General features: G+C 36.1%; 1 protein-coding gene across 2 annotated transcripts; it reads left to right on the top strand.

The window, feature by feature from the left end:
* The first annotated feature begins 88 nt into the window (after positions 1–88).
* Positions 89–12,842, top strand: LOC118057495 (pantothenate kinase 2). 2 transcript variants are annotated; one of them, XM_035070090.2, is made up of 23 exons: positions 89–260; positions 754–1,137; positions 3,496–3,708; positions 3,896–3,954; positions 4,547–4,663; positions 5,163–5,282; positions 5,371–5,465; positions 5,541–5,634; positions 5,809–5,940; positions 6,707–6,819; positions 6,983–7,175; positions 8,148–8,356; positions 8,737–8,781; positions 8,914–8,962; positions 9,454–9,536; positions 9,937–10,053; positions 10,470–10,533; positions 10,659–10,805; positions 10,896–11,054; positions 11,134–11,217; positions 11,725–11,919; positions 12,105–12,176; positions 12,476–12,842. In XM_035070090.2, the coding sequence occupies exons 2-23, from the start codon at positions 762–764 to the stop codon at positions 12,563–12,565; spliced, it is 2,826 nt and encodes a 941-aa protein (XP_034925981.1). In that variant the 5' UTR covers positions 89–260; positions 754–761; the 3' UTR covers positions 12,566–12,842. The 2 variants fall into 2 exon arrangements, with proteins under 2 accessions (XP_034925981.1, XP_034925979.1); XM_035070088.2 differs by having other exon boundaries at positions 714–1,137.
* The last annotated feature ends 797 nt before the right edge of the window (positions 12,843–13,639 follow it).

Genomic DNA, 13,639 nt, shown 5'->3' with positions numbered 1-13,639 from the left:
TTATTTTTTATTTAAATTAAATATAAATAATACTGGTATAAGATGCCATTTTAATAAATAAATAAGATTTTAGAAAAATATTGAATCTTCTGAGGGGCATCGAATCCATCGCGCACACACAATGCATCTATATCCTAAGCTTATCTGAAAACAAAACCGGAAGAAACTATAAACTCTGCAACTGTCTGACGATCCTTTCTGTCGTGCCCCCCAAATCCTCGTACTTGAAATCCATACAATCAAGTCACACAAACTTTAAGGTCTGCATTTTTAAAAGATGGCCTTTTTTATGAAAAAAAAAAAAAACTCTCTGGGTTTGCTTTGAATTCTCGAGTTTCTTTTGACTTGCATTTTTCTTTTGGTGGTTGAACTTCAGTTGTTGAGCAGTTTCTTTGTTGGTTGGACTAGCGGATCAAGATGCATTAAATTCTCACCACCAATATCTTAGCTTAGCTTAGCTTAGGTTCTTGTTTATTCAATTCAATGTGGGCCAAATCATTCTGACTCTTTTCTTTCAACTCTTAGGTTCATAAAGTGAATTGCCCCATTTATTGATTGGCTCTAAAGACTTTTCAATCACATGGGCATTGCAATTATCCATATTTTAGTCCATTTTGATCCAGATTTTCTATATAATAATCTTTTTTAAAAAGTATAGGACAAGTGACCAAAAAGTGGAAAGTCTGACCAAAACAATTATTGGATATGTGTAGGTTAAGCAGCCGGTGATAAATTTCTTTTGTAATTTTTCAGCTGGATTAATGGCGGGTTTAAAAGAGGACCCAATTCTTGGAATTGACGGTATCACAATAAAGGAGGAGCTTGAGATTGGTAAGCCTGAGATTGACAAGTCGAGAGAGGACCACCCAGTTCTTGAAACTGGCGGTGCAGTAATAAAAGGGGAGTCTTTGATCAACAACAGGTCTGTTATTGACAAGGTGAGAGAGGAGGGGAGCTGTGGTCAAGTTGAGAGAGACATGGGTCCTCCCACTAGCAATTCTATTCACAGGTCAGGTTCCAGACCACAGCTTGACCTTAGCAAGGCTGCAATTGAAGGGACTTTTGAGGAGAGAGATCCTACAATTCTGTTGCCTAATCAATCTGATGATATATCACATTTGGCTCTTGATATTGGAGGTAGAAGCTATTCATTATTCACTTGTGCACTTCTCTCTGTGTTTTTTTTTCCCTCTCGTTTTGGTGGCTTAATTATGTTTTTTTTTTCTTATTCTTGTATGGGAGTTGTGTTTTTGCTTTAGTTGTTGTGAATTAGTGTCTCGTTCATTAAGTGTGATTTGGTTTTCTGTGTTTGGCTCTTTGGGAGAACGGGGCTGAAATAAAAATCTGTATTTTGGTTTGCTTCATGTTCCCACTTGCATGCGTGTTTTATCGTGTTAATTTTCTTCCTTTTTTCCCCCTGTTATTCCTTTTAGACAATGTTTTCTCAAACACTTCACTTTATTCATTTCATCAACTGCACTGAGGAAGAAATTGCTTCCACACCTACATTTTGATGGTTTGTTTGCAGGAATTAGAAATGAAATTTCTAAATTCAACTTAGTATACATTGTATTGCCTTTTAGTATGTTATGTTCATTACACTTACTGGGACTTTCTTTCTTTTTTCTGTGATTTCATCTAAAGAATTTGTTTTGAAAGTTATTTACATGTATGTGAAATCTGTGAGTAATGTCCAGCATTCTGCCATGTTGTGAGAGATTCCAGAATACTTATTAATTCAGTTCATATCTTTTTCAATGTATATTTAGAGTAATAGTTACAGCTATTCTATCTTTAATTCACAACTGCGTAAAACTGACATGGTTAGCCTTTCTCCACTGGGTGATTGTCAGTTTATAGGAAAGATATATTTTCAACTTATTCAGGTTCTGGTGAGAGTTCAGCTACTTTGAAGATTGGTCTATGGTTCTGTGTTGGTAACGATGTCAATATCAGCTTCTGGCACGATATTTGGGTTGGATCACTTCATCTGAGTGCGTCATATCCTGATTTATACAGTTTAGCTGAGGACAGGCTGTAGGATAGCTGAGTTGGGTGAGTGGAAGGGTTCTCTTTCAGAATGGAAGTTTAAATGGGGAGGGATCTTTGGGTTTGGGAGAAACAACTGGAGGGTAATTTGTTCCTAGACAGATCTGCTGTTCATTTATGTTACAATCTAAGAGAAAAATGTATTTGGATTCATGATGTCAAAGGTGATTACACTGTTAGATCTTGCAGCTCCTTGATAGACCGTGTAACTCTTGGAGAGAATTCTCCAATACAATCCTTTGTCTGGAAATCTATTGCACCACCAAAAGTAGAAGCCTTTGTTTGGCTTGCTGCCATGGGGAAAGTGCAGACAAATGATTTTTTGCAGCAAATTAGAATTGTAGGCCAAGCTGCTAGCATGTGTCCTTTTGCAATTCCGCATGTGAAGTAGCCCATCTTCTTTTGCAGCAGAGATGTATGGCTGGTGTGGTCTAAAGTTATGAATTGGTGCAATTACTCTTGGTCAATTCCTAGCACCCTGAATGGCTTTTTTCAGCTGTCGGATTTGTTTGCTCATGGTCATGTGCAAAGGAAAGTATGGTACCTGGCAATTTATGCAGTTTTATGGTTTATATGGCGAGCTAGAAATAACTTGGTGTTCAACAACATCACTCCAATCTGGGACAATATCCTATGCTTAACTTTTCATAGGATTGCTTATTGGGTGAAATCCATTGATGAGACCTTTGTTTGCACCGGGAATGACTCAATTAAAAGTTCAGAAGTGGTCAAATCCTATAAGTACATGGCCTACAATGATTTTGAAAAACCCGAGCTTGGGCACTTTCAGATGGAATGTTGATGGTTCTGCTTTTGGGAAGCCAGTAATTTCAGGCATTGGAGGTGTCCTCAGAGATCATGAGGGGAGGTTCCTTTGCATTTTTTTCTATGCCCACTGGCATTAAGTAGTCCAATGAGGTTGAAGTGCTGGCAGTCAAGAGGGCTATGGAGATTAGTACTACTCTCTCTCTTGCAAATCAGGTTCTTTGGGTTTTCGAATCCGATTCCATGAATGCAACTCAATGGGTGAGGGTAAAAGCAGAGGGCTGGCTGTGGAGACTACACAATGCTTTCTATCTCTAGTAGTAAACTTCTATAAGCTTTAGCCATGTAAACATAGAGGAGAATGCAGTGGCTAATTCTGTTGCCAAGCAGAGCCTAAGTAGACAAGATGAACTTCTTGCTTGGATGTAATTTAATCTCTTGTGTTAGCTTTTTTTTGTACATTCTTTCAAGCCGCTTCCTTGCTGCTTTTCCATTTTATTATGATTGATTGATTTTCATCAGAAACTAAAAAAACTCACAACAGCTTTTACCGTGTTCTGTTTTCCTTCAGTAGGGAAATTCTTCATTAAGTGTTCTAAATTTTCATTTTGATGTTGAGCTGAATGTTGATAGATCACCTGTGCTATGCATGCAACATTAGTTAATGGTGTTTATCTGCAGGTTCTCTAATCAAGTTGGTGTATTTTTCAAGACACCAAGACCGACCAACTACTGATAAGAGGAAGAAGACAGTGAAGGAGAGATTTGGAATTTCCAATGGTAATAGGAGAAGCTACCCCATTCTTGGAGGAAGACTTCATTTTGTCAAATTTGAGACAAGCAAGATCAATGAATGCTTAGATTTTATTTCTTCCAAGCAGCTTCACTGTGGTGGTATGCTTTCTCTGACTTATTGATCTTTCTTCAACTAATTTCTTTTGTCATTGGAAGCAGACCATATCACTTTGATGTTTCACTTGTTTGACTGCTTCCAAGTTACCGACTTCATTTTCATTACCCGTTTCTTTTCCTTTTGTTCCCTATTTTTTCTTGATAACCCTTGTGATTTTCTTGCGAATAGGCATGGATTCACATAGTTGGCATTCTGAGACCTCATCCAATGGCAATGCTGTAATTAAGGTGAACTTTGTGTTTTCTCAGTAAATTCTGCAGGGGTTACTTTTGCATTACTTGTGGTTCAAATACCACCTTTATTGAAATTAGGAGGTAATACATGTGTAATCTGTAAAGAAGATGTTAGTAACTGAGGGAAAGGAATTTCAGAAGAAGTTTTTCATCTTTTGTTATGATATGGTTTAACCTAGTTTTAGCAATTTCCTTGCATTGGAATCAAAATATGTTGGAGAATTTGTTACTGCTAAACACGACAATGCTACTTGCTCCTCTGGTTATGCAATTAGGCTTTGTATTAAACCCATATTCTTATGCCACGGCTCTACAAATTTGTGAGTACCTTTTCAAGCTTCAAATTTGAAGCGAGGTAGAAAAACCATGTGTTAAATCCACCCTCTCTAGTTATTCTTTAATCATGTGCAAATTATGAGTTCCTTGCTTCTTAATTCATGATTTTAATAGTACAGCCGGTCATCAGTATACAATATGAAGGAGAAAACTTTATAATAAAGACTCAAAAATCATCTAATTTATACTAGTCAATTTCTATTCATACTTGTTTGGCTCTAACAGATATACCTGTTGATTTTCTGAGAAGGCCACTGGCGGCGGGGCATACAAGTTTGCAGACCTCTTCAAGGAAAGGCTTGGGGTTAGTCTTGACAAAGAAGATGAGATGGATTGTCTTGTGGCAGGAGCAAACTTTTTGCTTAAGGTGGCATCTTGAATTCCTATTACCTCATTTTTTCTAATTCTTGTTTATTACTTTAATTTGCTCATTTTTTTGAAAAAGGATGATTTCTGATAAGTAATTTGTGTTTGTGCAACTTTTTAAACTTGCTGATTTTTGAAATATTTGAACTTCTGTTTTGCCTTTTCTTTTATGGTGAGAAGAAGAGAGTATTTCTTATTGGAAAAATGCCATCAGCATTGAGTTAAAGTCTTGCTCTTAACTATTATAGCGTAGTAGATTGTTCCTATCTTTATTTGAATATGATGAAACTTCTGTTCTTGTTACAATTGGAATGATGGAACTGCTATTGGTTTGTTGGCCAACTTCATCATCAAATTGGTCATCTCTATCACAGTATTTTTTTCACATGCTAGCTTTGTAAGCATTTTTGACATGCTTTTGTTTGATCCACAATTTATTAAGACTTGCTATTTTCAAATATGTGTTAACCCCATAGCTCTTTGAACCAACTTTTGAGTAGGCTATTCGCCATGAAGCTTTCACACACATGGAGGGCCAGAAAGAGTTTGTGCAGATTGACCAGAATGATCTGTTCCCTTATCTTCTTGTTAACATTGGATCTGGTGTTAGTATGATCAAGGTAAATTAGTCTTTTTTCTTAGTTTGTTATTTTCACTTTAAGTATGGTAAAAACTCATAAAGAATAAACATGCCCTTGATTTTTGTAGGTTGATGGGGATGGGAAGTTTGAACGAGTCAGTGGCACAAATGTTGGCGGTGGTACTTACTGGGGCTTGGGAAGGCTGTTAACCAAGTGCAAGAGGTCATTATGATATCTAATCTTTCTATACATTCACTATTTCAGAAATAAGGTTTACTTTATTCATTTCTTTTTCAGTTTCGATGAGTTGCTAGAGCTGAGTCAAAGGGGTGATAATAGAACAATTGATATGCTGGTTGGTGATATTTATGGTGGTATGGATTATAGTAAGGTATACTCTTGGTTTGTTCATTTCTTTCAGTATAGTAGTAAGTAACACGTTGTGAAACTACAAGGCACACACTGTGAATTGTCATCAAGATCCATATTTGGGAATTATGTTGGTGTTTTTTTTTAAAAAAAAATCAATATGTTATGGTGATCATGTATAATCATATCCTTATAGATTGGTCTCTCAGCATCAACCATCGCTTCTAGTTTTGGCAAGACTATATCTGAAAAGAAGGAACTTACAGACTACAGACCTGAAGATATTTCCCTGTCCCTCTTGCGAATGATTTCATATAACATTGGGCAGGTGAGTTGCGTAAACGATTCTGTTATGCAAATTTTTCCATAGAAAGAATGCCTTGGAATGATGATAAACCCATGTGTGCTATAGATAGTTATTTATTTTATCATTTGACATTAGTTTTGTATTTAACTTGTCTTCTATATCATTATTGTTTTTTTACTTAACGGTATTAATAGTAATACTACAACTTGTTTTAAGTTTTGAGAACAGTTACAGGTTTGAAGTGCCTGACAATTGACACATAGGAAGTTTTTTTTTTTAAAAAAAAGGTTTCAAGTGAAGGACATGACTCAATTTGGTGAATAAAAACCTACAACCTCTTGGGGAAAAAATATATTACTTTCCCTTTAATTGTAGAATGTGGTTGTGGACAAGTTTTGGCATGTATGGTAATTGTATAAAGTCTGAATTCTCTTTCAACCAATACTTTTGCTTCTAGTATAATTATCGTCCTTAAACCTGGAATTGGAGCCTTTTACCTTTGAGTGGCCCTCTTCATGCACAACTTTGATCAGACAATTTAATTGCATGTTTAGTGAATATTTTTCAATTCTCAAGTGGAAATTCAATAACTACAGATTGTGTGATGCCTTTTCTAGTAATACCTTGCTAGTCATGAACTCTAGGGACATGTTTTTAGATATCACGGATCATGTCATGTTTGTTGGTAAGCAATTTTGATTTTTTGAGATGATTGTCTGGTATTATCATGTTAGGTAACTTACTGACTAATTGACATGAATGCGGTGGCTGTCTTTCTTGTATGCAGATTTCATACCTGAATGCACTTCGATTTGGGCTAAAACGAATCTTCTTTGGAGGGTTTTTTATTAGGGGTCATGCATATACAATGGATACAATTTCCTTTGCTGTTCATTTCTGGTGAGTTTTTTTTCCAAGGTTTAAACTTTTGTCTGATCAAAGTAAGGTTGATAATAGATAGTGATGTTGTTTACAAGAATGCTACTGCTTCCTTGCTATTTTTTGTTTCCATGATTTGGCTCTCTTTATTTGTTTTTTTGTTTTTTTCATATTCATTATCTAGGTCAAAGGGAGAGGCACAAGCAATGTTTTTGCGGCATGAAGGGTTTCTGGGAGTTTTAGGTGCATTTATGAGCTATGAAAAGCATGGTCTTGATGACTTGATGGTCCATCAGTTAGTTGAAAGGTTCCCTATGGGTGCACCATATACTGGAGGAAAGATTCATGGGCCACCACTCGGGAATTTGAATGAGAAGGCAAGTGCAGTTCAGTTTTGAAACATATGACCTAGACTGGAAACTGCCTTGAATTATTTGGGCTGGTTCATGATTTTTTGTATGTTCAAAATGCAGGGTAATCTTGCATTAAACATAATGGTAGCTCGTTGCCCTGACCTAATTTCTTGAAAGCTGATCTCTATGTATAAACATTTCACAGTTTGTCCTATATTACCTTAATTACATTTGATAATTCAGGAGAACCACACTATCTGTGAAATCTTTGTTTATCTAGGGATGGCACACAGATTAGTTGCCAAAAGTAACTCCATTATGTTGATTCCTTGGAAAACTTTTTTTCCCATTATACTAGACACAGAAGAGTTATCAAATAGGAATAGATTCTTGAAGCAACTATATAGGCATGTATTCAGTGAAATGAAAAAGGAAGAGGAAAAGTAAAGAAAAAGGATATGTAGTGGACTAACTTGATAGCCGTGAGGTAAAAGGTTGGAATCTTTAGATGCTTCTTAATAACCTTTCAAGCTCAGCAATGTGATTGAATAATTGGTGACTGGAAACAATGTCTCACCTAATTACCTTCTTGGAAAGCTAATTTATATTTATTTTTTTCCAGCTTTTTAGGATGCAAAGTACTCCTGTACATAGACCATCTTAATATAGGCAATTCATGGAGATACATATATCTGTTTTTGAGGTTGTGGATAAGGCTCCATGAGCTTTCTTCCTCCTAGATCTGAGTGACAACTAGCTGCTTCTTATCAGTGAGTGTAGTCTGTGTGAACTTCCTGACTGGAAAACTTGTTTATCATTTTAATGTCTTCTAGCAAGAAAAACTTTTGATAGTGGTTCAAAAGATAGAAGAAGTTTGCTCAAGCCTTTTGATTTAAGCACTAGATACCCTTTTTTCTTGCAAGAACATACACATATGTACACATGCGCCTGTTTGAATTGGACCTTATACATGGTTTATTGTTGATTCAAATGCAGATTTCGTGGATGGAAAAGTTTGTGCAGAAGGGAACTGAGATTACTGCACCTGTACCAATGGCTCCACCCGGAACCACAGGGCTTGGTGGGTTTGAAGTTCCTTCATCCAAAGGTGGTACTCTACGTTCTGATGCCAGTGCATTAAACGTTGGTGTTCTGCATCTTGTACCCACACTGGAGGTGTTTCCACAATTGGCAGACCCAAAAATGTATGCAAAATTGTACATTGTTTTTGCTAAATACTTGATTAGATAATCCCTCTTAACATAATGCTTTCTCGGTTCTGAGTGGTTGGATTCAATTATTAAATTAGTACCCTAGAATAATATCTTATTCCATTGTGGTATTGACTTATCCCCCATTAACATGTAGTTGCCAACATATTGGGGAGCAAAAATATTGTACTGAGAAGTTGGCTGTTTATTCTTTATTCTTAAAGAATTCAAATTTTTTAATAAGAGTATAGCTTGAATTTGCAAAAAGAAAAAAGAAAAATTGTTTCCTTTTTTACTGCTAATGCAATGAATATGTGATTCATCAGTTAGCCCTCCATCTAACTTTGTGAAGCAAACTTATTTGATTCCAACAGGTATGAGCCTAACACTATCGACCTCTCAGATCACAATGAATTAGAGTGAGTGAACTCTGGGAATATGCTACATATTTTGATAATCCCCGATTAGAACTAGTTACTGTACAGTTTACCTCCCACTTTCACGTATGCATTATAGGAAGGTTTCTTGGCTGATTTTGTATGACAATGTAGGTATTGGTTCACTGTGCTGTCCGAGCATTTGTCAGATCTTGTTGATAAGGTAAACATCTATTTGTCATTAATCTCTCTCACTTGCTCACTCATGCACACACCCATGCTTGTGTACACATATACCAGTGTGTGCAGAGTCAGACATGCATCAGCCTATGAAACTTTTGTGCTCTGGTATTATCCACAACATTATGAATATGTAGCCCCATTTAATGTAATTGGCGTGGTTCTTGAAATTGAAGATCTCTTGTGTCAAGGAGGAAATAATTTAGTTTCTTGTTGATTGAAAGGTCAGTAACAAATTATGGTCCCACATGAGGTCATGGGGGTGGAACAACGGGGATAGTCCTATCCCACAACATTTTCACATATAGTGACTGCTTTCAAGCCTCAAATCCAAGTGGTTACAAGCCCAAGACTGTTACCATCTTGACAGACAATGCCCTTTAATTTCTTTTTTAATTATTTAGAAAAATAAGAAGTTTGATTGTCCCTAATGTCATTATTATTTTATAAAGAGCTTAATATGAAAAATTGCAGGCAGTGGCTAGTGAAGGTGGAACAGATGATGCTAAAAGAAGAGGTGATGCTTTTGCTCGTGCATTTTCTGCTCACTTGGCAAGGTAACTAGAATGATGGTAAACCTTCTAATATGTTATTTTTTATACATATATTGCATAGTTTCTAGGTTCTAAAGTTGGAACTTCAAGTATGTTGGTTGACTTGTAATATAATGCTTTGTAATACGGGACTGCAGTGCCAGTCCCATCCTTGCATTTTCTACTGTTTTGTTGATATCGATGATTTACTATTGAACACCCCATGCCCTCAATTTTCAGCACACTCTTGTTTGATTCTTTTGGGACGCAAAATTGCCTTGTTTCAAATCATTGGCACAATAAGAAATTTGCAGCTTCATTTTTTTTTATTGTTTTGTTTTGTTGTTCAAATCGGATATCTTTCTTGAAATTATTTTTATGTTATTCATTTTTCTTCGTTTACCAATTCCAACCCACTATATAGGTTAATGGAGGAGCCTGCAGCATATGGGAAGTTAGGATTGGCCAATCTTTTGGAGCTAAGGGAAGAGTGCTTGAGAGAATTCCAATTCGTTGACGTCTACAGAAGCATAAAACAAAGGTAACCACATTCTTTCTCAAACCACCTGGGGAAATTATGTGAACTTAGTTTCTCTCAATTCTTTTGCAACATTGTTTATGTTTTACACATATTAATTTGCTCAGAGTCCATACAACACGAGGCATATCCATGCCTGAGTGGGAAATGTTAAGGTGCCTATTGTGTTATCGAAATACAAGCTCAACAGTGATTTTCTGTAATTGAAAAAAAAATTATATTCCTATTGCTTCCAAATGTACTCTGCCAGATCACATGCTGTATTATCCAACTTGTTAATGATATATTTTATGCAATTAACATCTGAAAAACTTTAAGTATGAGGATAAAGAGGATGTAGCATCACGGTTATAGTGTGTGCATGCAAACTTTTTTTCTTCTGGTTCCTTTATTAATTCTTGGTTTTTTAATGCAAACAGGGAAAATGAGGCATCACTTGCTGTGTTACCTGGCCTGTTGGCAGAGCTTGATAGCATGACAGAGGCATCCCCTTTTTTTCTTTTCCTAATTGGAATTAAGAGTTTTAACAGTGTGAAATGATGTTCTCTATGAAGGACAGAAATTTTGGGCTGTCGTGTTGATCACCTAAATTCCTCTCTATCTTGCAGGAGACAAGATTGCTTACATTAATTGAAGGTGTTCTAGCTGCAAACATATTTGACTGGGGATCTCGTGCTTGTGTGGAACTCTATCATAAAGGAACAATTATAGAAATCTATAGAATGAGTCGCAATAAAATGCAAAGACCTTGGCGGGTAAATGGAAATAAATATGTATTTTTTGTCCAGGGAATACATGATTTGCATTCTGTGTTGAAGAAATTATTTGCTTGTATTGTTATCCAGGTGGATGACTTCGATGTATTCAAAGAAAGAATGTTGGGGTCTGGAGATAAGAAGCCTCGCCCCCATAAGCGAGCTTTACTTTTTGTGGACAACTCAGGTGCTGATGTTGTTTTAGGGATGCTTCCCCTAGCACGGGAGCTCCTCCAACGTGGAACTGAGGTAAGTTTGCTTCTCTATGATGCTAGTGAAAAAAGGCTTGTAAATGATTTGTGCACAACCCATCATTTTTTTTATTCAGGTTGTTTTGGTTGCGAACTCCCTTCCTGCACTAAATGATGTAACTGCTATGGAGCTTCCTGACATTGTAGCTGAGGCCGCAAAGGTTTGTAAACATTCTTGATGATTTGGAAACTTCTCATCTCACTCTTTTTTAATGCGTTTGTCGGAATGTCTTAGTTTTTCTGGTTGTTTTTGTTCTTCTTCGTGTTCGCATGAAATATGTGGTTGCATATCTGTTTTCTTTATCAAACTGATAAATGTCCAGTCATTTGTTTACTCTCTTTCTGCGCATTTTATTGATGTATTTGTAAAACTCACCATGAAAATTAGAAATGTTCTATTCGTGTTAGTGCTCCTGCTTTATTTTAGTCAACTGAAGAACTGCACAATTATGACCATGGTTAAAGAAATTGATTACAGAATTTTGGGAGGTAAATTCAGGAAGGAGAAAAGATGTAACTCATAGTCTTCATTGCATGAAGGTTTAATGAACTAGTATCAGTGTTGGAGATGCGGAACCCAATGCTGTTGGTAGCATTTACTTTAACAATGCCATGAAATTATGCATTTAAACAAAAGTGAGGAAACTGACTCTCCTCTTATTCTGCAGCATTGTGACATTCTTCGCAGAGCTGCTGAAGCAGGTGGCCTACTTGTTGATGCAATGATAAACACTTCAGATGGTTCTAAAGAGAATTCATCCTCGGTCCCCTTGATGGTTGTTGAGAATGGGTGTGGGAGTCCATGCATAGATTTGAGGCAGGTCAGCTCTGAGCTCGCTGCTGCTGCAAAGGATGCTGATTTGGTATGACTCTGGTTGCTATTATCTAAACCCTTGTCAGTGCTTAACCATGTAAACGTCCCCATGTCAAGTATATCTGTTTCCCTTGCCTTCGTGTTTTCCTCACTTTCTAAAAAAACCGTTTCAAGCATAAAATTGAGCACATATGAGGGCAACTGTAATCACATGTTGGAGTTTGTGCTCTGCAGATTATATTGGAAGGCATGGGCAGAGCTCTTCACACCAATTTCAATGCTCGGTTTAAATGTGAAGCTTTGAAGGTAATAAAATACTCTGTGGAGACATAAAATGGTGGTTTTCTTTAACCATTTCCCAGTGCTTCATGACTGACCTTGTGGTAGTTTTTGATGCTAAACGGGCTCATCCAACGAGACTTTGAGCTTTAAAAATGCCCTTCTTGATACTCACTAGTTTTACTTCTGACATTCAAGATTTTGGGAAAATGGCATTCAAGACGCCAGCATCTGGCTTCTTTTGAAGTCCTGTCGTCTCTATCTTGACTTCCGAGTATTTCTTTCAACGCCATCTAATGTGTGCACGTACGTGCCTTATTATGCAGCTTGCAATGGTGAAGAATCAGAGGCTTGCAGAAAAATTGATCAAAGGAAACATATATGACTGTGTGTGCAGATACGAACCAGCCAGTTGAAATCTTCTCAAGTTCTTTTCAATCAGGATGTTATCATTCTGTAACTGAAGAAACAAAAAAGACAAATCTCCTCATAAGTTAACCCATGGAGAGGTTGTCACGAGTCCAACTTTATTATGTAGGAAATGGGGTAGAAAAAAATGGAAATAAACAGAAGGGAGATGAAGGGATAGACCTATGCATCTGATTCTCCATCCTGTCTTGATTGGTCTATTTAGATAGTAAAGAAACCATCCAAGTCGTGATTTCTAGTTATATCAGCACGGTTCTTGAATTATGTTGGAGATTTTTTAATGCATTATTGCATTTAGATAAAATCGAGAAAAAAAAAATATAGTAGTAAACCATATTTAAAGAGTAATCAACATGTCCGTTGTGTCATGTTCATAACAAAATAATCTAAAAGCGAAAGGGATAGGAACATTGTATTTACTGTAGCTACTGTGGATTCATGATTTTGCTCGGCTGACTGGTGGGGGTAGGAGGGACTTTTCATTTTTTAATAAATAGTAAAATGATAGAAACACCTTTCGAGTAAAAAATCTTAACTTAGATTTTTATTTTTTCTAGCATAATTAAATTAATTACTTGCCTTTAAAGTCAAAGAAACTTTAGCTTTTGACCAAGATTTAATTTTTTTGTCTCGGGGTTTTTTTTATTTTGTTAGTATTTAGTGGGCTAAAAAGTAAGTTTGTCTTTTACATTATAATAAAATAATTTTAAAAATTATTAATATGTATATTGCTCACATCAACGCGTGATTGTTGGTCACTATTTTTTTGTGGCATCACTTAATGGCCAAACTATGGATTTTGAGGTGGCGTCCAATTTGTGTGGAAATCTTCTTTATAATTGACAGATGCATATTGCAAATAGATGTTCGGTTTAGTGTCAATAACTTTTTTTTTCCTCCTAGGTTTTCGAACTTTGCCTTCAAATTTTCAGAGCATCCACTTAATTTTATTTTATTTTTTAAATTTAATTTTTATTAGTTTTATTTTTTATTTTTTGTCCTCAGACCTTTTGTAGAGTTTTGATATATTTGTTTTATAATTTTATCATTTAATTCTAGTT

This window comes from Populus alba, chromosome 15 (genome assembly GCF_005239225.2).
Source record: "Populus alba chromosome 15, ASM523922v2, whole genome shotgun sequence".
Lineage (NCBI taxonomy): Eukaryota > Viridiplantae > Streptophyta > Magnoliopsida > Malpighiales > Salicaceae > Populus > Populus alba.
The sequence above is the reverse complement of the archived record's forward strand: the minus strand, read 5'-3'. Positions and strand labels throughout refer to the sequence as shown.

What these genes read in the sequence shown, in the direction of transcription:
- LOC118057495 (XM_035070090.2), top strand. Translation starts at nt 762, where the DNA reads ATGGCGGGTTTAAAAGAGGACCCAATTCTTGGAATTGACGGTATCACA. An exon ending in TTGTAGCTGAGGCCGCAAAG is followed by an intron (nt 11,218 to 11,724) that starts GTTTGTAAACAT and finishes CTTATTCTGCAG; the next exon opens with CATTGTGACATTCTTCGCAG. An exon ending in TTAAATGTGAAGCTTTGAAG is followed by an intron (nt 12,177 to 12,475) that starts GTAATAAAATAC and finishes CTTATTATGCAG; the next exon opens with CTTGCAATGGTGAAGAATCA.